This window comes from Calypte anna, chromosome 5A (assembly GCF_003957555.1).
Source record: "Calypte anna isolate BGI_N300 chromosome 5A, bCalAnn1_v1.p, whole genome shotgun sequence".
Lineage (NCBI taxonomy): Eukaryota > Metazoa > Chordata > Aves > Apodiformes > Trochilidae > Calypte > Calypte anna.
The window spans coordinates 5,493,826-5,518,566 of record NC_044251.1 but is presented as its reverse complement, the minus strand read 5'-3'; the positions used below and the strand labels follow the sequence as shown (position 1 = coordinate 5,518,566).

Here is a 24,741-nt window from a genome sequence, read left to right as displayed (position 1 = left end):
GAAAGGCCTTCTACCTCCACCTTTCAACTGCCTATGTATTATAAAATGAAATAAAGGAATCTGCAACATTCTTTCTGTGATTTGCAGTGCAACCCATTCATTTGTTAAACACACCATTGCTACTAAAATTTGGAAAGCCAAGCTCCAGTCACAGGAGAGAGAAATCACAGATCTTGCATTGTCTGAGCTGCATTTGGAACAGCACTAAAAAGAGGCAGAGACAAACTGAATTCTCTATATATTGTCCTTGCTGGAAAAGGAATGGCAGAGAACTGGTCTGCAAATGAATACTCAAGAAATATGCCAGGAGTGGAGAAAAGGGCCTAAATCTTGAGGCTAAATACTGATGAGCTGTGGCACGTCAGAATAAATCCATTTATACAAATGCAATACCAGCAATCCAGTCCCCTGCTATGGATAAGGGATCAAGGACCTTAATGCCAAAAAAAATCAATCTGAGCATCCTCCAACTCTGTGCCCAATGGCTCAGCTCCCCTCTCAATCTGTTACCTGAGTTACATTATCCTGAATCCATTCCAGCCTGTAGCCCAGGACATTTTCTTTCAGCACATCAGGAGCCACACCTTCCCACTCCAAAATCAGCCCAGGGTCTCTCTGGATAACATGGATATTTTGTGGGGTGCTGCTTGGAGCTGAAAGCAGAGGAAGAACAAAATCACTCTGTGCAGGAAAATAAGACACTATCCACAGTGAAAATAACTGAAAAGGCAGTTTCAATCTCTTTCCTGAGATCAGCTGAGATACTTTGAGGAGAGAAAGCAACAATAGCCACCAGCACTGTTTTTTTCAAGTGAAGAAGATAAGATTAGTCAGCACCTCATTTTTTCCAAGATCCCCCAAAATCTCAGGGAGATATGCACAGCATGCAGAAGCCCAGTGGCTGGATCAGTTTGTGCATCACACATCTTTGCTGCTAGTTATTTAGCACCAATAATTTGACTGCTTATTATTAAGTTACACATTAGAGAGAGCCTTAAATGAGGCATATCTCCCTTTCTGCCTCAAAGTCAGGACTGCTTTCCTGATTTTGTCTGCTTACCAAGCTCCAGGGTCTGGAAATAAACCCGGTCAGTGAAAGGGGAGCTGCCCATCTCATTGCTGCACTGCACACGAACACTGTAGTTGGTGGAATGCTTCAGGCCTTGCACACCATAGGCAAAGGGGGGCACTGGGGTGACTTCTGTGGAGACCTCCTGGCCATCTGGTGACTCAGCTACCTGTGCCAAGAGTGAAACCAAGAAAGCTGTTACCACCAGCCAGATGATTAACAGGTCCAGAGGGATAAGAACCCATTGCATGGTTCCTTTGGGAATGTGTAAGAACAGATATGCTCCCAGTGGTGTTTAAAATACTGCAAAACTAAGATTCATGAGCCATGAGCCATACCTTTATTTAGTTTAAGTGTCATCACTCTCCTACAGTACAATTTTCACCATCTGAAAATTTGGTTGCATGTTTTAAGAACATAACCAAAACTGTGTTACAAATGCTGCAGTTGATTATTGTTTCCTTTCAGAAAACTAAATGTGCTTTGAGTACCAGCAGCTGAGTTCTGGAGTTTCTCTAAATTAGGGCAATGAAAATTGGTAGATCAGCCTCCCTGTTGCCTGGCATCACCTTTTTCTCAACTCCTTTTTCAGAAGTTTGTATATTTTCAGTTTAGTAGTGGACTAAAGACATGGTAGTGGCTTGTTTCAACTAGACTGTTCCAAATCAAATTGAAAAGAAACTTTTTACCACTGCTGCAATCCCTTTTTTCTCATTTTTTTTCCTGAATTCAAACTTTCAAGCAACATGAATGTTAATTTAAATCTGATGTCATTGTGTGCTTTTAATGCAGTCAAGTTCTATGTTCCTGCTTTTGTACTGACAGAAATCACTGCACAGCTCAGCCTCTCTTTCTTCGCTAATGTGTGTGAGATAGCAAATTTTAATCTGGGATTAAAAGCATGGTGTACTGATAAAAAGTGAAACATTCATGAAGAGTTTACATATCAATCTTTCTCCCTTTCTCCCTGCCCTTCTGCTCATTCTCAAATGTACTTTTGGCACACTGATTTACTTGGCTAATAAAACCAAAGCATCTCAAGCTTCCTTAGTAGAAAAGCATATTGTTGTCATTATCAGCATAATCCAAAGCAGGGCAAAACCAAGCAGATGTTTGTGTAAAACCCTGTCAGTATGATGCTGTGTTTCTGTTCAGCAGTTTGAAGAGTTTGGGCTCTTAAATCTACCCCCTTTATGCCCAGGAACCTGCTTGGGTTGACAGTGCATATAGGTGGCGAGTCCCCAGAAGGAATTTGTCTGAACGTGGTGCTCTTGGGGCACCCACTGCAATTCCTGGGTGTCAGAAAACCACAGCCACATCTCAATCCTCCTCCTCTTTCTGGAAGGTTCCTCCAACCAGAAGTGTAGCCGTGGGGAGCCAGGAGTGTGAGCATTTTCACATGGAAATGTGGGTCAGTGTCTCTCACAGAATCCCTCAAGTGTGGGAGACAGAGGGAGAAGGGCTTTCTGACTGAGCCAAGTTACCCTGCCCCCAGATCCAAATGCAGGAACTTTGTCTTCCCCAAACAGAACAGAAAAGGCTTAGAAAAAGGGGTGGGAGCCTGCTGAGTGGACAGAAACTGAGCTGCTCTGATTTAGCCTCACACATCCCATCCCCCTCCCACCCTGTCCCTGCCAAAAGGGAGAGGGGAGACTGAAACTCCAGGCTGATTAGCACTGCAGCCTGCAAAGCAGAGAGAAAAGGCTGTTCCAACTGGAGATAACTTGCACTGTAAAACAGCGGAAGAAAACCATTCCCAATTGAGAACAAGAACAGAAGCAGCAACAAAACCCAGAGATCAGGGCCAGCTACACTGAGGCATTCTTTCTGCCAGTGAGTGAAAACAAGATGATGGTCTCTTTCACTTATGAAAGGGAATAAATATCATAGCATGAAAACTCTGGTTTCCTGTCCAAATAAAAAGAGGACTGCAAACAAATCAGCCAGGCTGCTTCCACCATCCCTTGAGTTTATAATCCTCCTTACATACTTGGCAACACCCCACAGAAATTCCACTCCAGCTCACACTGATGCTGTAATCAGGTAGGGAAAGCACAGGGGCCCAATATTTACACCTGGCAGATAAATTAATGGGGAATGTGCCCAGCTGGGATTGCATGGGGAATGCTTCAGGAATTACCATTTCTTTTTGACACTTGGTTACCAGCTCTTTGATCTGATTTTACAGCTAAGTGTGCAACGCTAAAAACTAACTCTGCCTGAAGCTGGACACATAATATTGTTCCCAGAAATCTAAAGTAGTCTATTTTTTTAGAGATGCTGAATACCCAGCATCTGGTCAAGCTAAAGACCCTTGATTTTCTGTACAGAATTGGTCTTTGACAAGGGGAAACCAATCAAGATTTAGAGGCAGGGCTTAAAATTGCTCCGAAACATGCAAACAGGCCTGACTTTGTATCTAAAATCCAAGTCTGTCTCCTACTTCCATCATTCCCACCTCTCCTGTACCACATCTTATACTTTGCAAGCTCTTCATCCCTTGGGCTCACCGGCAGGTCTGGATCGCAGCATCTCCCATGGCACCACATAACCAGGGCTGAGCTGACACAGGAGTCAGAGCCACTGCCCTGCACTGGACCAAGTTGCCAAGGGCCATCTGCTCCAGGCTGGCAGAGACATGGCAGCACTCTGCAGTCACCCAAGGTGCTTCCTGTAGAGTCTATGACTCAGGTTTGGGCTGGATGTTAGGAAATATTTTTTCACTGAGAGGGTTGTCAGGCATCGGAATGTCCTGCCCAGGACAGTGGTGGAGTCACCATCCCTTGTAGGCATTTAAAAGGAGTTTGGACCTGGTCCTTAAGGACATGGTTAAGTGGTTGACTGTGGTTTTAGTCAAAGGTTGGACTGGATGATCTTGGAGGTCTCTCCCAAGCTAAGCATTCTGTGATTCTGTGACTCACTGCCACAGAGACCCTGATGTGATAACCTGCCAGGAGGGAGAATCAGGCCAGTCTCAGATTCCCAACTGGATACCTCAAGCTCAGAACCAGCCCTGATGTTTAGCACCTATTTATGCTCTGAGTTGCATCCTGTTAAGCTTCCATGTTTAAAAACTGTGGAAAAAGAATCCAAACACTGCTGCAAAGCAGCTAAAAGATAGCCCAAGCACTGCTGTGGCTCAGGGAGTCTCATTCTTCATGCAGGGCAGGGGACAATCCAGAGGGGCCATACCTGAAGAGTGCAAGAGTGGAGGGGTGCACGGCCATCAAATCCTGGCACCCAGACCATGCTGGCATTGCTGCTGGTGACTTGGCTTACAGTGAGATTGAGAGGCGGGAGAGGCATGGCTACAAAGGAAACAAAGAGACCTTTCAGTACAGGCAGAACTAAGCAGGTATTCACAGAAAGTGACAGAGGCTTGAGGTAAGAAATTATGCAATAAAATCACCAAGAGAAATGGTACAATATTGCATCATTAGAAAGCGTCCCTGACTGTCGTGAATGAAACTATCACCTTAACACTGAACAAGCTATTGGCATCCATTCTTTAACAGTCCAGCACACTTGCTTGATGCAGAGGTTGATCTCTTTGATTGCAATGCCAGTGTTTACTCCCAAGATCACCACAGTGATGTTAACACCCAATATACTCAGCCCTCTTCCCTGCCCCCTCCACTGCAATGCACGTTCCAGCACTGGCTGAACGTACACTGGGAACCAAACCAGGGCTTTAAAATCCCTTCCCTGGTTCTCAGCTCTGCCCCCTAGACCAGCTCTGCCAGCACGTGTTGGAAGGTGTTTTGCTGTAGTTGAAAGGCGTTTTGCTGTAGTGACCCAAACACCCAGCAGCCAGATTTGTAGTCAGGCTGTGAAAGTGCTGCCTCCAGGTGTCCATGCCAAACTCTTCCCAAAACACCCAGGGACTCAGTCTGGACTGAAAAATGTGCCCTCAGCATCCAGGCTTGGGATGCCTGAACTCAGCACCCTTTTACAGAGTGGCAATGAGAGGCAAAGTGAGTGGTGATAACACTGAACAAATAAAGGGCAGAGCCAAGAACAAAGTCAGGATCCCAGGACTGGCCATTTATATTTATATTTGTACTTCCAGCCACCACAGAGCACCACCAGAGTGCTGTCCCTCTGCTCTTGCTCTGACACACACCTCCATCATGATGTCCCATTAATCTGAGCTCTTTGGCTTCCTTTTAGGATCTTCCTTTGCTTTGTCTTCTCCTATTCTCCCACAGTAATTTGACATAGTTACTTCCTATTCTTCCCATATATACCCCAGCTCTTTTTCAACTCCTGAGTCTGTTTTTATTTAGGCATCTCACTCCTGAAAAAAACCACCAGCTTCACAAATACTAACCTCTTCTCTGACCTTATGATAATTTTAATAAATCCTATGCTGCAGCCATGAGTAATATTTTTCCTGCAGCTCCTGAACAAGTTGTACCCTTAGGAGTCCTCTTTCAGAATCTCAGTGGTCCTCAGGACAAGGCACTGCCTACAGACATCTCTTGAGCTGTACACAGTGGAGTGAAAAAGTAATTGCAAACCAGAATTTCTCTAGCTGCAGAATTTCTCTAGGGGCCAGAGAGCCCCTTCCTCTCTCACTGCACTAAGGACAACCACAATACCACCCTCTGCATCTCCACAGGGACATGTGGCAGGAGAAATGCTGAGGCCAAAGCTCCCTTCCAGGTTTCTATGGAGGGGCCAGGAGGGAGGATGGGGCAGGGAACAGATTGTGGCACAGATGAACCCTGTGAACCCTTTATTGTCTGGTTAACTAGTTACCAGGACTTAGGGCAGGGGGCTGCCACCTAGATAAGAACAGTGGGTGTGGGAGGAGGTGGGGCAGTGGAACACTGAGTGCAATAGAAGATGAGCAATGAGTTCTCTGACTTTCAGTGATAAGCCTTGCAAGTTAACTTCAAGCCTGTCCTGTTTTTTTTCCTTTTTGATGCTGGGTATTCAGATTTGAAACTCTCTGGGGGGAGCAAGCTTGTTTCACTGCTTGCTTGGCTATCACTGAAACATTGCCCTCAACTCAAATCTTTTGTAAGCACTATAATAAATTTATCATTTAGCAACATGTCATTTTAGACACTTGATAGCAGGCCCACAGGAGGTAGGGGCTATACCACCAATGAAAATAAATAATAACGACACTCTGCAATGCAGACAACCACTGAAGAGGGTTGGCTTGCTAGCACCTTCCACAAGCTGCAATTTGGAGAAGGGACAGATGCATTTCCCCATCTGGGACCAAACTCTGGGTGGCCCTTTCCTGTTGTGCTCTGAAACGCAGGATACGACCCCAAAAGTCTGAGCTGCACAGCTGAAGGAGAGAAAAAGCCAGGATGAAAGCAGGACCTTGAGTGTTAACATCATGAGAGTTAACTTCCTCTGCTTGGAGAGTGGCTGGAACAATGGGGCTTTGTACAAGCTGGGGGCTGGGGGCTACAATAACAGAAATTTTCTGCTTGGAGTACACCCAGCACCGTGTGGGTACTATGGAGGATAGATAATGAACAACAACAGCAGCAAATAGGAAGAAATGTTAAGGGTTTGTAAATGCCCTAGGAAAAAATATTTGGCTCTGGAAACACAGAAGAAACAAATCGTTTAATACGTCCTAGAAAGTCCTCACTAGCAGATGGATCTGGATAAGAGAGGAAGGATCTGATCATGCCTGTACAGACTGCTGTTCCCAGGAGTAATTACACTGAAATCTGTAAATTCACAGAATAAAGGATTAAATAAACACTCTATGGGCCTGCTCCAGTTCCTGTTGGTAGCCTTGTTAGGAGCTTTGCTTTAATTTTAACAGGGGCTATATTAGATCTTCAAGATTTTTGCTTCTTAGAAGAGCCTCATCATTTCCCTAAGTTTATAGCTACTCTTTTGACTTATACTTGAAGCATTACAGGTAGAACTTCAATGACTACAGCACTGGACTTGCTGTTTAAAACCTGGGGTTTTTTATCTCTAGGACATGACACATATTGGTGCAACACTTCAGCTCTAAAAAGCGTGTGTGTGTGCGCACAGGAGATTGTGAGGGTCATAATCCCCTCTCAAAGAAGTTGTATGGATTACTTAGCTGAGGATTGACAACTATGGGGCACTTCTGGCTAATTGTAATTGTTGGTAAATGAAAGAATTCTGCAGACTGTATCCCATCATTTTAAAATAGAGAGTTGAAAAAAAATATAAAAAAATCTATGTTAACATTAAAAAAAGAATAAAGTTTGTTTATGATAAATGCTATTTCAAATTACAGCTCGATGAGATTTTTTAAAAGCAAAATAGCTTTGTGAGCTAAATTCTATCCCAGGATAAAAATATCCATAGATACATTCCACAATAACTAATCCCCCTGTGTAGAAAAGCCTTGGAGGCAACAACTCCAAACACTTTTAAATGAAGCTATAAATCTTACTAGTCCAAAATACTGCATTCTTGGCATAGCAGTAACCACAATATCCTGAAGAAAAACACACTGTAAGAGCAGCGGATCTATAGCTGGATTTTAAGTTACCATTTAATAAATATTAGCTAAGACAACTCTGAGTTCTGATACAGACATAAATTCTTGCTCTTACTCACGCTGAGCAATAAGCTACCACTTGGAACAAATTATTTTTGTGTCATGACTCTCCTGGAACTGATAATCATGTCTTTTAATCCACACCAAAGCATGACTAAAAATTCAAATGCAGAAGCATCTCAACAAGAAGAGGAGGGGAAGAGCTGATTGCTCTGATTATCCTCATTTCAGTCACATGGAGGAACAGAGGAAACGTGACATAAACTTAGGGGCTTTCAAACTGCAACTGGAGGTGCAAAAGCTTGGAGTTGTTTGAATGAATTTTTAAAAAGCAAATAATCAAAAAAATAAAATCCATAAAAACAGGGTAGGCAAGGAGACTTTAGTGGCCACTGGTGATTCCTTTTCTCTTCTTTTAGCATCTAATCTGATGCCAATGGGAGCAAGCAGAAGTAATGTCCTCTGTAGATCTAACAATATCCATCTAACTCCAAGAATGAAAGATTTTCCCAGCTACAGATTTATATCCACCATCATCTCTCACAATCAATTTGAGAGCTGCTCTGGCTCTCTCCTTTGAGGAAAAACCTGTTATTTGACATCACATTCCCACCCCTGAATCAGATGTGGTTTCTTTTCAACAGCCTGGGATACATCCCTGCACAGGAATTGGAAGCTGCTGTTAGAGCACAAAGCCTTGTTTGGATCACTCACAGCCCAGCCCCTGATGGCTGCTGGAAGCTTTGAGACAGCCTCTTGCACCAAGGAGCCCTGTTTTCACTTCCAAACCAGTGTGCCCAGCCCATTTTCTTGCTCTCTCTCACCTTTAATTTGAACAGTGGCTGTCCGAGACGAAGACAATCCCTTCACGTTGTGAGCTTCGCAGGAGAAAACTGTGCTTTGATTAATACCTGGAGATCAGCCAAGAAAAAGGAAACACAAACAGCTCTATAATCCAGCTTCAGCCTTCAGCAGAATCTCAATTGTGTGTGACATCCAGTTCAAGCTGTACAGGCAAGCGGAGGGCTGAGCTGGGCGCCAACCAAAGGCACCTGAATTTCGATGTAATTAATGTGCTAAACGTGTTTTTAATGGAGCAATACAGAAGAGCTTCCACAGGAGCTTTGGAAAGCACTGAAAAAGAAAGATGAATCTGGCAGAACAGCAGTTCACAGCACTCAGTTAACAGACATTCACTCCTCACTTTCTGGTGAGCATCTCTGGACCAATGCCTGGGGTGCCCATGTTTATGCAATGCCCAGTGCTGGAGACCACAGCAGGCCACCTGAGCAACAACCACCTTCTTCTGACTGGGCTCTAAGCCTGGGGCAGAACTCCAACCAGATGCTGCAGATTTCAAGGTAACGCCCACCCTTTCATCCCTCACCTTGCATCAGACTTCCAAAGACAGACAAAAGAAGTGGAAGTAAAATGACAGTGCATAACACTGAGGCTCTTTCCAGGGGTGATACAGTGCAAGTCCCCCTCTTCTGTAACCAATCATCCATCCATCCATCCTACAGGGTCTGAACATGGCATAACACTGATGTCCAGCTGCTCCAAGATGCAGACAGGTATTGCTAAGTAGTCAGAATTGAGGCAGATTTGCACAGCTGCCTTGGAGCAGTGTGCTCAGCACATGTTTTGACTTGAGTCTCAGTTGCCTTCTAGGGCTCCCTCTGAGAAACCTTAATGACTGGCACAACATGGGCACATAATTTTAGAGGGAAAAAAGACCTCAGAGCTGCAGAGAGCAGCTTGCACAGTGTTTGCCTTTGTCCTTTGATTCATGTCCTAAGCCTGAGACCAATGGCCTTGCAAAGTGTAAGTGGAAGAGAGGAGGGTGTGCTATCAAATGAAAGAGCAAAGGATTTTAGCTTCTGCTCACCCCAGTGACCCAGAGGAAAATGCTGCCAGCAGGCTCGGGGTCAGAGAGCAGACCAGGGCAGCACTTGATGTGGTTGGCATGTCCCAAAGACAGAACTAAACACAGCCCTGCCCTGAGGATAAAACGAAAACACACCACAAACCACGAAGGCCAGGTTGGATGCGGCTTTGAGCAACCTTGTCTGCTGGAAGGTGTCCCTGCCCATGATGGAGGGGTTAGAATTTTGTGATCTTTAAGTTCCCTTCCAACCCAAACCATTGTATGACCTCCTTAACTCTCTTGCACCATTGCTAGCACTGCTTTCCAAATCCAATCATCTTTTCACCAAATCAACTGTTTGCTGAATCTTCTAAATGTTTGCCTTTTATGCAGTGCTTTATGATGTTCAGTGTATGACACTTTCTTTTGCTAGCAATGTTTGGTTCCTTACCAACTGGCAATCTGACCATGCAGCTTGTGTCCTGCCACATTTTTTCCATTGCAAAGACAAGATCTTCCCAAGGGACACCTCAAAGAACACTGAAAGGGGCAAAGAAATGTGCCAGTGAAGTAGATTTCTATAATAGCAATTCACTTGGAGAATCTCTAGGAGCAAATGCCCTTCTTCAGATCTCCATGCCACTGCCTCACAGTGACATAACTTTTGTGAGGCACCATGGGATGAGTGCAGTGGAGAAAGGGACACTTATTTCTTCACTGCCTTTCCCCTCTTGACTATCCATCTTTTCAGTTTCTATTTCAACAGGCAGATTAAGGGAAAAGTTTTCAATTCCAACTTGGAATAGCATAGAGTGGCTACCTAAGAGAGGGAGCAGATGATAAAGCCACTGCAAATCACAAACTAGGTTTTGATTTACATATAAATTAGGTTCTAAGGGAAGGCTTAATAGTTTTGGATAGCTCAAAGGTTGGACAAAGATGTAAAGAAACTCCTCCTGGATGTAACTGTATGAAGAGGGCCCAGAGATGACTCCAAGTCATAAACCCTTTTCTTTCTAAATAATTAAACTTTGGCTCAGGACTGCTGAGAATAACAAAACAGCAGCAAATAGAAGAAGTAACACAGAGCTATTTGACAGCTAACTAGAACAAAGCTACTTTTAGGAGGTAGCTACAAGAATAGCTGTGGTCAGGCCCTGGTAGGGAAGAGAGGTCCAAACACCCACTGGCTCCTGAGTTCTTCAGCTGACACTGCCAGGGAAGGCAGCTTCACCACCATGTGAGTGGTGCTCACTATGGGACAAACCTCAGTCTCTGAGGATATCAACAAGCCCCCTTCAGCACCAATACAACCACTCTAAACCACTCTAAAAGTGTCAAACAATTACACAAGGTGGGCGGGTTATAAAGATAAGAGCAGACAGCAAGCCTGCAAGAACAGAAAGGGTGGGAAGAGAAAGCAGTGCATGCCATGGCTGTGCAAAGAAGGAGGAGGTGGTACCTCTTCTATGTGAAAGCCTGGAGATTTCCAAGCCAAATGGCATCAGCAGTCACTTAATATAACCAGGAACATCCTCCATGAGGTGGAACAAGAGGCACCTAGTGTGCATCTTTACCATAGTGCAAGCCCCACCCAAGCTCTGAAGAGCCTGTGCACATCAAGCCATCAGAAAATACCCAGTGCAACCATCAGCTCTCAAGATGATCTGGTTTTGTATGTTTGTATGTCTGGTTTTGTATGTTTGTATGATCTCTCAGCCCTCCATGTACAATTAAAGACCATTCTCACACTATGTGGCTCCCCAGTGTAGCTGGGGAGCTCTCCTCCTCCTCTGATGCTCACTCAAAGTGACATTCTGCTTTGGCAGCAGCCTTACCTGACACATTTAAGATGGAAGGGGAGATGTCTGGAAGCCCCACTCTAGAGTCTCCCATCCACCAGACAATTGTCACTGGTTCAGGGGGACCAACAGCAGCACAGGCCATATGAAACGGGGCATTAGGGGACACGGACACATCCTCAGGTTCCACAGTAAAGTAGGGCACACCTAGAAAAGCAACAGACAAGTGATAATAACTGCAGAGACTCCTTTTGTCTCATGTTTATTTCCACTAATACCAGTGCCCGACCTGCTGCTATGCCTAAATCAAGTCCCTCCAAGCCCTGCACAAAAATTAAGGGTCAGATATGCTGGATTACCCCAGGGCATGAATGTCTACATATGTCCATTAGAAGAAGACAGAGAGAAGAGTGCCTGCTTCCCAAAATGCCTTTTCACTGGGTCTCCTTCAAGACTCCCCTATGAAGCAGCTTTTAGTGGCAGTATTTACTCAGTCTTTCAGTAGGAGAAATACAGTTTAAAGAAGCAATGGTCAGTGACTTGAATGGTGGCAGACACCACTTTAAATGATACCTAATCCAGCTGCAGATACTTCTTGCCATGTATTAAAAAAACCTGAAGCTTGTGAACGTGTTGGACCAGTGGCTGTAACAAAGCCATGAATGAGAAAAGAATCCCCCAGGTGAGTGACCTGGATCATTTATAATCCTCTCTCCACAGCTTAATTAACCGGAGCTGCCTTCCAGCATGCAGACTGCCTTGGGGTTAGGGGTAATTTGTTGCAGAGCTTAAGGCTATCCATGGACACAGCTATCTTGATAACTCCAAACAGTCCTGCTCAGTTCAACAAGCCTTAAGTCCAGTCCAGAGGGAGCAAAAGGCAGCTGCAATGCTCCCTACCTAGATGACCTACTTTGTCATCTCTAAATGATAATAGCTGAGTGCAACTCAAGACATCAAGAAGGTGTGGTTCCTCTCATGGGCAATGTGATTTCAGTGCTTCAAGCTAACAATACTAAATTCACCAGTCACCAGCAAGACAGCCAATGTGTGCTTCTGGGGCTTGGTGGCAGAGAAACACCAGGTTCCCCTTTATACTCTTCTATATTCCCCTTTATACAAATTTGGGTGTCAGGCATAACTGCTACTGATGGTGTCTACACTGAAACCAGGTGTCCTCAACTCTAAGAAGTGTGTTCTGGAAACTGCTGATCTGCTGCCTCATAGAAACAGAAGAACCAACAACATTGTGCTCACACTGCCTGATCCTGGCGCAGGATGACAGGGCCAAGTGGCACCAGTTGGTGTGACATATGCTGAGCACCTCCAGCAGCAGGCAATTAATGCAGGTATCTAAATATGGATTTGGAAGCATAAGGCTTGGCATTTCCCCTCTGCTCCATCTGAAAGTGGCAACCTTGGTCTTCCACTGACCATCCAGTTGCTGTTCTGGTCTTTCAGGTGGCATTTTCTTTGTGCCTTTCTCACCTGCTGGCTACTTCCTTCAGAGTGGCAAGTAAGTGAACAAACTGAAACAGGTCTAAAAATAATTCACTTCAGGAATGATGGTGCCTATCTGTACAAAGGCTACTGCTCAGGGCAAGTATACCCAGTATCATGATTTACTGCTGATTTTTGCTTACATGTTTTACTTTATTTCTTTATTGCAGTCACACATAAACAATAAAAGTGAATAAACTTTCCAGATACCAGCTGTGATACCAGCTGTGACACCTCCTCTGACTGCTTTACTCTCCTTCCCCAAGGAGGACTAGAAGAGAAAACACCACAATTTCTCCTACCTGCCAACAGGATCCCAGCTTCCTGTCCCTTTGCCATGACACCCAAGGTAACCTTTCAGGAGGCTACTTCCCAGCTTGCAGGTTTCTCACTTTGGGAGCATCTAACCACATCAGACAAGACCACAATTAAAAGCTCACATACTTCAGCTGACTCATCCAGCTCAGGAACTTGCACTGCCCCTGTGTGAATGTTACCTGGATACCTCACTGCCTGCAACACATTTAGCCTCCTAGTTCCTGGTATAAGAGGTGAGATGCACCATATGCACAGATGCACCATGGAGGAGGCACTGAGCAGCCACTAGCCAGGAAACCAGTGGCAAAGCAAGGAAACAAGACTGTCTATTCACTCTTACAAGCCTGCATCCAACCTGCAGGGCCAATTTTTTTTTCTACAGCTCAGTTATTAGACTGTGTTAATTCAGGGGGATGTGTTCATCCAGGTGTAGCTGGGGCTCTGACTGCAGCCACATCAGGGGCTAGCAGCCCCAGGAGCAAACACATGGAGAGAGGTGTAATTTCAGAGGGAAAGTTCTGTAAGAAACATAACCTGTATTTTTCAGGTAGTCACATTCCACAGGATGCCTCTTAGATTACCTCTCCAGGCAACAAACACTATCTTGTTCTTTGTAAGGCCAGAGTCTAGTTTCTAAACCAGAAAACAGTTTCAAGATACTTTTGCTGTAAAAAATTCTGTGGAGTATTTTATAACATCAAACATTTCAGTTTTTTTACAAAGACAGTTTAAATAACATCGCTACAAATTCTGCCTGATACAGACTGCCTAAGTGGATCTCAAGGCAGATATGAGCATAAAAATTTACTGGAGCTCACCTGAAGTTACATCACCAGGAGTACACACATTTTGTGTGGCACACTGAAAGGTATCAGCACCTACTGAAGGCTGCAAGGGACCAGAGTAAAGATCCTCTGTCCATTGTCCAGAGGACAATGGTTGTTATCAGTGCAACCACTTGTAGACAAAGCTGGAACACCCAGGGAATATACACAGTGATAAGAGTGGGACTCAGAGGCTTTTACATTCCCTGGTGTTTTCTTATGCTAACAGTTGACACATTTATAAAAATCCAGCAGTTATCAGTACTTGTTACTTGATTTTTTTTCCCCACTAACTGCCACTTCACATGCTTACAGGCTTGGTTCAAGTTTAAGTAGCTTCTGCTGATCTTGCTTTTCTCATAAAGGCAACGACTTGTATTTTTTTAGCTTGTGCTTCTGCTGTAAGTTTTGGCCTTCATTCTGAACACTCCTCCTCACCTAGCTGCAGCTGGTTCTTACAACTTTGATATTTCTTGCCTGTGCTATCTAGAAGGGCTCCTTTGTTTTTCAGGCAGCTTAGCACACTGAGCTACTCAATCACTCCTAATGCACCCACCATGCAAACGCAGCCACCTCTGGAGCCAGCCATGGTAATTGGAATAGAAATGGAAACATTGCACAACAGAAAGCATTTTAAGTTGTAAACAATTTTCTCCAGTTGAAACTTCACCTGAAAATGTAGGTGGACAAAATCCTGCCTAAAAGGGGATTGATAGAAAGCAGTCTCTTCCTGTGAGCAGTGCTATCAATGTTTCTGTGGCTCTCAATGAGTGAAGCCTTTGCTGTAAAACACCCAGACCACACCACCTCCCATGACACCCTCCCTGCTCCCCCTCTTCAACACCTCTGATTCAGTTGTGAGCAAAAATGTTACCAAGTACATCTAAGCAGCCCCTTGCTGCAAATACACTGTTCTTCTGTCCACTTCCTCACCAAATACTAAGCCATCCTATGACTACAAGCTTCTGAGGATACAAACCCAATCATGGCTCAAAGAAAATTAAACTAGAGACAGAAGCCACCAATCTACATTGCACTGGGTGACTTCTTGGGCAACCATGTAGAAATGATTCTTTGTCAGACAAGACTGGGCAAAACAGTGCTACCTGGCACAGTCACTCCTCCCTAAACTCAGAATTGGGCTAAAAGTGTAGCTTGACATCAAAGACCTATTTGGCTGATACACAGAACCAGGCAGTGACCCTGCTTTGAGTAACAGGTTGGACCAGATGATCCCCATGGATCCCTTTCAACCTGAAACATCTTGTCATTCTAAGAATTATTTGGACACCAAAGCAACAACTGACTGAGGAGCTGGAAAGAAACGTGTGTGCCTTAAAGGATCTTTCCCTTGTTTCCTGATGTGCCACATAAACCCAGAAGGTAATAAACTGGCAGCTCCTCTCCTTGAAACTGCTCTCCTACCACTTCTTACTCTTGCTCTGTGATCTCACTGCAGGCAGCAGTGATGGTTCAGAGCCAAAAGCCTGTCACTGGAGCAACATGCTCCCATCACTTCCACCTAGAAGTGGGTGGGTCAGTCCTGAAAGGAAACCAGCACTACTACTACTCCTTACCTTCCACTATGAGCCACACTTGTTGTGATTCTTCCTTCTTCCCCCCGTTCTCAACCTGGCACCAGTACTTCCCAGAATCTGTCCGCTCGACGGATTTCAAGCTGAAAAAAGTCAAAAGCCAGATCGATATTTTATGTGGATAAAGCATGTTTTTGCCCCAAAGGACCCTGTGGTGTTTGGCAAACCAGAGGCATGGACCACACCCACTGAGACACAGCCAGCTCTGGGGAGGAGGGCAGCAGCTATCCAGCAAAAATGCAGGGAGATGGGAGGCTCCTCTCTAAAGTGGGTGGAAGGAATCCTCAGCAGAGCAGACAGCCTTCCTTCAAGACGTCATCACAGAAAACCCATCATCTGTGTCCTCTGAGGATGGGAAAGGGTTGGTCATCTTGATCTTGAATTGTCTAGCTAGCCCTTAAGAGCAACAGCTGAGCCTACAGTGTCTGAGCCAGCAGGAAACTCCAAATCACAAACCTCCAACGAGCTGGACTGTTTTGCCTCAGCAGGTGACAGGACTGGTGACAGCCTCATACAGGCCCAGATGGCTCAGAAAAGGCCCTGCCTCACCTCATCTGTGCTCAATTATTCTTAACCCCAAGAGTGCCTCAGACTGCAAAACTCCTTGGGCCTTTCTATTTGCCATTCCAAGGGGTGCCACTGGCCCTACTCCAGCACAGGACCTCACCCTACAAACTCTTCTGGGTCCTCCCTTGCCCAGCAACAACTCCACTTCTGAGAAGATCCATCCAAGCAGGAGAAGGTAGCCATGGGGACTGAGTGGCACTCAAGTCATAAGCCTCCAGGTCAGGGGAGAATTCTGCTCCTTTTTCCACCAAATCTGTGGCATCATTGGTGCTCTTGGCAACAAGAGGCTGGTGTGGTGAGTAAGGGCACAATCTGATCCCAAAGCAATGAGGTCTCAGCTACCAAAGGCACCACCAGAGTGACCGAGTGCCCAGCACTGTACAGATGTTGACTGCCCTCTGTGGGATGTGCAGCCATGCAGGGGTCCTCAGATCTGACACCCGCCTTTCTGATGCTAGCAATCCAGCTCAGGGAAGGGAAAGGACATCTCAGGAAGAAAGAAAGACAGAAAGAAAGAGGAGAGTGCTTGCTGAAATGCAGAGAACTGGCCCACTACAGCCTGATTTTCAGAGCTGTACCTTCAAATGGCATCAGCTGTCCTGCCCATCCAGCTGCATGGTCTGAAACACAGCAGTCGCAGCAGAGAGTCACACAGTGGGTGGTAGAAATAATCACTTCAGAAGAAAGGAAAAAGGAGAAAAAGATATGGACACATCTAGATTTAGTACCCTACACTTAGCCCTGGTGCTGCAGAAAGTTCCCAGCAGAGGAAAACAAGAGGTGAGACAGGAGATCAGACTGAGAGAGTGTGAGGGGAAAAGAGATTTAGGTAGGGGAACTGGAGGAAAGCACATGGTATACTTCCAGGACAAACTTTTTTCACAGCATTTAGTAGTTTTACTGGGAAGAGATGTTTTTTTCCATTCAAAATGTTTATTACAAACAAGCTTTGTCACATTGACTTTTAGTTTCTGGAACTGGGGAATTTGAACATTGTCAATCCAAGAAACCTAACAGGAGATGAAACTGTAGCTCAGGGAAGAGTGATTCTCAGTCAGTCAACAATTTTGAACTCTTGTGGTGATGGCATGCTTGATTGTACAAGCTCCCTATATGTACAGGAAAAGCCAGAGCCAAAACTTGGGTCTTGTTTAATTCAGTACTTCCTGAACTAGCTGACAACCTCCTTCTGCTGAAATAAAAGAGAGAGCTGCTTTGCAGAAGAGAGTTTTTTCACCTCTGAGCAGGACTGATACCATGTGCAAATGGATTAGGAAAGCCCCTGCAAAATGACTCAGGGACGTTTTGGGTGACAAGCACTCCCCACCAAAGAAAGGAAGGGGATGTAGTCCAGGGAGTCCCATATCAATTAACAATCCTCACCCTTTAGGCAGACTTGACAGCTCAAGAGAGAAAGAGAACAGAATGAGTAGGAGAAAGAAAACCTATTTGCATAAGTGAGATCTCAGTCTTCTGCTGCATGGCAGAACAAGATGAACAAACAAAGCAAGAACACGGTTACACCTTGAAATCACGTCTCAAGCATCAGAAGCATTTGCAAAGCACCTGTCACCACAATATTTAGGAAAACAATGTGGTTCTAGTGCGTAAGACCTCAGCCACCAGTGGCTTCAATTCTGCTCTCGGTTATGCCCTGGCCGTGTGTTGAAGAGTAGAGACCTAAGGACACCAGAGTTGCATAGATATAGCTGATAGCAGAGAGCTGTGCAATAGTTTTCTGCAATATTCTTCCTTCTCTGCATCTGTTGTACCTGAGGAAGCCGATCCAGTGTTCTTCATCTACTGGAATGTACACCTGGTCTACGCTTTGCACCACTGCTCCATCCTTGATCCACAACATCTCGGGATCTTCCATTCCCTCGAGGCTGCAATTTAGTTTGACGGGTTGACCCTGGGACACCTTTAATTTGATTGGAGATCCTGTAAATTTCATACCTAAAAAAAAAATACTACTCCGCCCCACCCCCAAAAGAAGGGGGGTTGGAGTACAGCAAATTAACTCTAGGTTGGAGGTCTGGAATTACATACCCTACCAGCACACATTGCAAAGGGATCTGTTAGTCTCAGCACTACTCTATTATGTCTGCTACGCAACAGTCAAAGGCAAACACTGAAAGCACAACTGCTGGAGAAAAGTGGTGGCTCAGTCCACACACTGGGCTTTTTGCAACTCATCTAACATCAGGGTGAGCCTCTGCAGAGCAGTGCCTGGGACCAGCCAGACGGAAATGCTGGGAGCTTTGTTGTGCTGGTGATCCAGCAGTCCTAAGTGTGTTAGCTCAACGTGGTACCACACCTCCCTCTTTTCCCTGGGCTTGAATTTCAGCCTCTGTGTTCCTGGGCTTCTAAGAAATCACTGTGCTTGCTCCATTGTATGCATTTGTAAAGAGCTGGGATATGAGAAAGAATCAATTATGTCTTATTATTCAGCGCACACTGTTCCTCTGCATTACACAGAAAGCTTCTCTGCAATTTGCAAAAGCCCTGAAAGCAAAGCCTGTGCCACAGCACACCTCGCGGAGGAGCAGAACTGTTTACAGAACAGATATTTCTGCCATGTGAGGTGGGTGTGTGCTCAAACGAGCCTCCCCGACCCTTCAGTCCAGCCCAAGGACCACGTTTCACTCAAAGTGATGTAGTTAGGACCCCCGAGCAGCACGCCCAGAGTCAGTGGAGCTGCTGAGGTTTTACACCGACAGAAATGAAGAGGATTTGGCCTAGAGCACTCTTCCATGTGTGGGTGGATGAGGAGTGTTTCCCTCAAGCAGAAGGGAATATATGGAATGTGTTACCATGAGAAAACACAGAAGCCAAGTGTATAAGTGCATTTAAGAAAGAAAAGCATAGAGAGGAACCAGATGATCAAAGGAGACCGTGGGAAAGCAAGAAGGTTGGAAATGAATGTAAAGCTAGTTTTGTAATGGAGAGTGGCCATTTCCTACGTAGTGGCACAGGCCTGACAGACCAGAATAGGTCTAGCCCAGTTCACCACTATGCCCTGGCAGTGGCCTCCACATTCTTCCGAGACAAATGACTCCATCACTCTGCTGCTCTTGCACGGCCATGTATCACAACACATTGCAACAGCACCCACTTGATCAGCTGGGCAGCTTATCACAGGATGCCTCACTAGCCTACAGAACCAGAGAGAAAAATGCCAGTTGTGAAATCCAGAGCACTGCTAAGTAAGAAGCCCTGCTGCTCTCAAGTTCTGTTACAGCCTGACTGGTCATCAAATACTGGTATTTCTCATGTGCCACTTCCCTTCTTGGTAACATCCCACCCTCCCACAGCCATGAGGGCAAGACCTCGCAGGGCAGAGGGACTCCCAACACGATTGCAGCAGCTAGAAGAAGGGGAAGACAACACTGTGGGACTACCCTGTGCTCTGCCACCAGTAGCTTGAACCCAGTGGTCCAGAAGCAATTCCATAACTCAGGTAGAAGGATTTTATTCCTTTCCTTAACAAGACCCTTCAGCCCGTTAACAGTTTACATCCCCACACTCAAGTCTTCTGCCTTTCTGTCTGCTGTTATTAATCTAGCAAATTCGTGGAGACATTGGAGAACTGGTATGATGATCACTCTAGTTTAGTTGCTCCAGCTCATTTCCTGGACTAAGAATTTAACCACCTTGGGTGAGGATGATATAACCTCGCATTACTTAACTCATCTGAAACTCAAATTACACGTCCCAGTGCATGCCAGAAAGCATCCTCCCTTTCACCACTCACAATATCAGAATAAAACATGAAAGCTTCATAGCAGCTCTCTGTGTTAAAAGAAAACTGATGTAGCCAGGCTGCTGAATGCACACACAAGCTGACAAGACACTTTCATTACAGGTGCCTTTATGGAAAAGCAAACTACTCAGCTTTCCTCAGACTGCCCTGCTGAAAGAGTTAGCAACAAATTAAAAAAAGCAGTGTGTTAGAGACCCTTGCTGCTTTTCAGTTCCCAAGCAAATTAATGGTGTAGGGAATTAGTATACAGTAGAAGTGTTCAGCCCGAGCTGTAACTCTTCGCATCACCCAAGTATAATCCATCAGGATCAACTGAAATGAAGAAATACACATCAAGAATTTTCAATAAATTCAAAATTTTTAAATAATAATGCAGTTTTAGCTGCAGCATCTCTTCCTGCAGGTATCAAGAAACAGCACATCGGAGGCCGGTATGAATTTTAATTTCCACCTATTCCTCTTTCTAGTCTCCCACTCATGATTTCTCATCTGATAGCACTCTTGCCAAGCCAAGGAATAATCTTATCCAAATAGCTTCCCCCAAGTCTACCTGTAAGAGCTGCAAGAGTTGAAATGTATAGGTAGGAAATAAAATTATATTAAGTTTCTCATCAACCAGTTGACAGACTTGACAGCAAATTAATATACTAGTCAAAATACATGACGTAATTGTTTGTTGGTTTTGTTGTTTTTTTATTTTAAACTTGCTGCCTCTGTGTGTTTTGTTTCCTAGGAACAGAAGTATGCTTTTTATTAAGTTATTTTTGGAGTGAAGAGGAAGAAGTCTACCCATGCACGCCATGGGAATGGTTTTTCACTCTTTGGATGCCTTCGAACCCTGACCTAGCAGTCCAACCTGTACCACAGCCTCTCAGCACCGTGTCACCCCACGCACGTTGCTCCACGGGCAGCGCTGTGCCCAGGCTCCCGGGGAAGCCGTCGGGAGGCTCGCCTGGGCAACAAGAGGCTCCCACACGCTGCCTTTCCCTGCCGACTCGGGAGAGAAACTTCGGAAAATGTGTTCGGGGAGGGAAAAAAAAAACAAACAAAAGCCACTCAGGAATGCGTTAGCGCCCGGCTTTCCTCGGCTAGGCAAATACCAGAGCAATGCCTCCGCAAACAACGAGGAGGATTATCTGTGCTGCGATTTACTACTCACTCTACACTCGCTTGCAGGCGGGCGCGGCCAGCGGCACCCCGAACACTCCGGGCTCCCTGCCGGGTACCGCCGGCTCCCGGGCGCCACGTAGCTGCCCAGCCGATGGACCCACACAGGCGGCGGAGCCGGGAGGGGTGACAGCCCAAAACGGACCGGACCGACCCCCACCTGTGGCTGCCCGAAGCCCCGCGGCCGCCACACGGGGACCCCCGCATGCCGGCGCCCCGCCGGGCCGCCCATGCCTACCGACTGCTACTCAGGCACTCGGTGGCTGTCAGTGGGGTGGCCCGGTGCCCGCCGACCCTTCTGTAGAGGCGGCGCCGCGGGAGCTGCCCGCGGGGGAACGCAGCCCGCGGGAGTGGGCCCGGCACCTCCAGCCGGGCAGCCCCCGTTCACAGCCCGGCGACGGGAGCCGTGGTCGCAGCCCTTCCCGCCGCGCCTGGCGGGCTCGGGGGACCCTCCCTCGCCTCCCTTCCCCACGCCGTCCCCGGCTCCCATCCGCGGCCGCTCTCCCCTTGGGCTGTCCGCCCCTCTCACCTGCCACGGCAACGAAGTCCCAGAGCGCCGCAGCACACCAGAGTCCCAGCAAGAGGAGCCGCGGGATCGCCATGCTCCGCTTCAGCTCCGTCGCTCCCGCAACACCATCCTCCCCTCAGCTCCCGGCGCCGCGGAGGGCTCCCACCCTCCCCCACGGAGGCGGCGGCGGGGGCGACAGCGGGAGCAGCCTCGCGTCGCCGCCTGACACCGGACTGCCCCGGGAGGCTGCGGGGACGCTCAAACTTCTGGCTGAGACTCCGGCGGGGACAATCGGTAGGAGAGTCCGCCGGGAGGCGACGGCGGGGGCTGTCGGTCGGTCGGTGGGGTCGGGGCCGGGTGCTGTTGCCTGTCGGTCTCCCCCTGCCGGCACAACTGCCGCTCGGCGGCTCCTCCGCTCCGCTCAGCTCCTCTCAGCTCGGGTCGGTCCGTCCGTCCGTCCGCCCGCCCCTCCTGAGCCACCGCCTTCTCCTCCAGGAAATGGCGCTCTCGGGCGGTCACCGTGCGCTGTGCTCCCCGTCTGACATCACGCTCATGAATATGCATGAGCCCGCCGCCCCCGAAGCGGCGAATCACGGAGCCCGCCGGCCAACATCGTGCCGGGGATCGGGCCAGGGCTGGGGGCCAAGGGGGGCTCTGGAGACGGCGTCTCCCGGGGACCGCTCCACGGGGCGGCCTGGTTCCCGGCGGCCTGACCCACATCGGCGGGAGCTGCCGGAGCACGGGGGGAAACCAGGTCGCTTATTCCTCTGTCTGCGTAAGGAAGCAGGGGGACAGCCGGGCTCCTCAGAAGCCCCCGTGTGCCTTCCAGCCCCCCAGGGGAGGAGGGCTTAGGGCTACCGTCGGGCTCAGCCCCTCCAAACCCCCCGAAACCCCAAGGTTCTGCCGGGAAGAGCAGCGCCTGACCTCATGCACACGGCATCCCCAGCCACATCTTCCCTGACCGGCCCTCTTCATCTGCTTGGCTCGGCCACCAGCCGGACCCCATCTCCAGGGATGCTGACCACCCCATCCCGGTGCCTGATCTGTGGAGGAGCACCGGCAACATGGGAAGATGCACCTGTACCTTTCAAGCAGGATCAGTTTGGCCTTGCCCTCTTTTCTGCTAGTGAAAAAGTAGGGAGAGGTCTGCAGAAGGAGATCTCTGCTGCCACTAAGTTACTAGCACGGTGTGGAAAAAGTCACTGACAGACAATTTAAAAAAAAAAAAAAAAAAATCCGGTGTTGCCTTTTCATATGAGCTATGGTGAGAATTCTCGGTTGAAAGACACTATAAGGAGCAATATAGTTACAACACGATACACTGTCAGCTCTGCCACAGCCACTGGCGTGCAATACTCCTGCAGTACTCTGGAAACATGGCGAAGTGCAGGAACATGAGGAAACAGTGTTATCACCATGAAGGGGATGGAGAAACTGAGGCAAGACAAGCTCTCATAATTCCTTCTCAAGCTCTGATCTTCCCCCTCCCCAGCCATTTGCATTTCTGATAGGAATTTCTAGGGAACTGGAGGAACGCCAAGAAGATTTCATTACTGGAATGGAAATGTCATTCCCTCCCCAGTGCCTCCTGCTGCAATGAGGCGACTGGGAGGAGACACCGACAAAACTATCCACCCGAGAGCTTGTGGGAAGCCTGGGTTCTCTGGGAGACAGGAAACAGTGACATGCCTCTCACCAGGATCATGACAGCCTTGGGCTGAGAGCGTCTGTGCCACTGTTTGCCAAAATTTTGCTTCACATGCCCTTGCTGTCACAGCACTCTCTCTCCCCCATGTATCCACATATACCCATTTACCCAAGTGCAGGATGTGTTTCTCTACTTACTCATGGCCATAATGCCTTCTAGAAAGCAGCTATTTTGCAGATTTTCGTTGTCTCATGAAAAGAAAAAAAGATAAATTATAGCCATTAGAATAACAGTGTTTCTATGGTGTTTTCCTTCTAAGGATTTCTTCGAGCCCTACACTACAGAGGCTTACAACACTATACCAGCCCTCTGGACTCAGGAAGCACAAGCAGAAGAGAGGAGGCACAGGCAAGTGCTGTGACTTGGCCAATCCAATTGAGGATGCAGTGGCCAAGAGAGTCTTGACTCCATGCTGTGTGCCCCGAGCATGTCACTACCTTGATGTGCATGTTGTGCTTTGTTCAAATGTCATGTGTGATGCTCCCAAATGATTTTCCCAAACGTCTTGGGAAAGAGAAGAGGAAAGCAGCTTCCATCTGCAAAGAAGAGTATGGGATAGGAAGTTGTAGCACAGCACAGACCAGACTCTGGGCTGGTTTAAGAGAGCAAAGCTCTGCTGGAAGTGGTAGACCAAAGGAAATTTTCCTCAGCAGGGCATCTGACTTCAGCTCTTCTGAGAAGGGCTTTGTGCTAACAGTGATAGGCAGGGAGAGCCATAGGAAAATTGGACGGAAATCCTGCACACATTACCAGTTGGAGTGAAAACTGCTGCTGGAAAACTTAAAGAGTGCAATATTACCATGCAGGAATCAAAGGAACTGGTGATTCTGAAACGCTTTTAGGAACTGAAGACAAACTCTCCCAGCCCCTTGTGCAATGTGGCTTTATTCTTCAGGCCTTGACACCAGCAGCAGTGCTCACAGCTCACAGGCACAGCACACTGACATATAAATAAGCCAGCAACTTCCTGGCTTATGTCTTTTTCTTACTTTTCTGTTGTGACAGTGTGTTGTTACATATCACTGGACTTGCTGGGTGGCATGGGCATGCTCTTGGAAGTGCTTGAAGAGCTGCACAATAATCGAGAGTGCTGGAAGACTTCTAAGGATGAAGGAGAAGGGAAAAGGAAGAAAGGAAGAGGGAGAGAGAGGAGAAAGAAAAGGAAGGAGGGAGAGAAGTACTTGCTAGACTTTCTCACCTTCCTTTTCTGTTCAGCCTTCTAATTACTGAGAGCCAACAGGACAAGGACAGGCTATCCCACAAAACATCCATTTCCACATGAGAAGCCATAGCCCTAACAATTCATCAAAAGCTGGTTCATGCCTCTGCTTCATTGTTGAAGCACTCAGTTTGCAATTGGATACAAAATCCCCACATTTTTTTACAAGTTTTTTGCCCCACGGCTGCCCAGCTTGCAGCTGAATTCAAGAATATGTCTGCTCCATCCTTTGACTTGGGATTTGAAGGTCAGCATTGTCACCCTCCACTGCTAGGGGACAGATCCCTCATCCTGCATCAGGAATCTGTGGCAGTGGC

General features: G+C 47.0%; 1 protein-coding gene across 4 annotated transcripts in view; it reads right to left on the bottom strand.

Moving 5' to 3' along the window:
- TYRO3 (TYRO3 protein tyrosine kinase) overlaps window positions 1-24,201 on the bottom strand; it is a 44,475-nt gene extending 20,274 nt beyond the window's left edge. Inside the window, exons 1-8 of one of the 4 annotated variants that reach the window (XM_030452335.1) lie at window positions 21,519-24,201; window positions 17,832-18,015; window positions 15,475-15,575; window positions 11,292-11,462; window positions 8,411-8,497; window positions 4,262-4,377; window positions 1,061-1,238; window positions 511-653 (exon numbers count right to left, since the gene is read on the bottom strand). In XM_030452335.1, coding sequence (XP_030308195.1) covers window positions 511-653; window positions 1,061-1,238; window positions 4,262-4,377; window positions 8,411-8,497; window positions 11,292-11,462; window positions 15,475-15,575; window positions 17,832-18,015; window positions 21,519-21,591 — 1,053 coding nt within the window. In that variant the 5' untranslated portion in view covers window positions 21,592-24,201. Of the gene's footprint in view, window positions 1-510; window positions 654-1,060; window positions 1,239-4,261; window positions 4,378-8,410; window positions 8,498-11,291; window positions 11,463-15,474; window positions 15,576-17,831; window positions 18,030-21,518 lie in introns of all 4 variants that reach the window. The other 3 variants (XM_030452336.1, XM_030452339.1, XM_030452338.1) reach the window with 3 other exon arrangements.
- Between the last annotated feature and the right edge of the window lie 540 nt (window positions 24,202-24,741).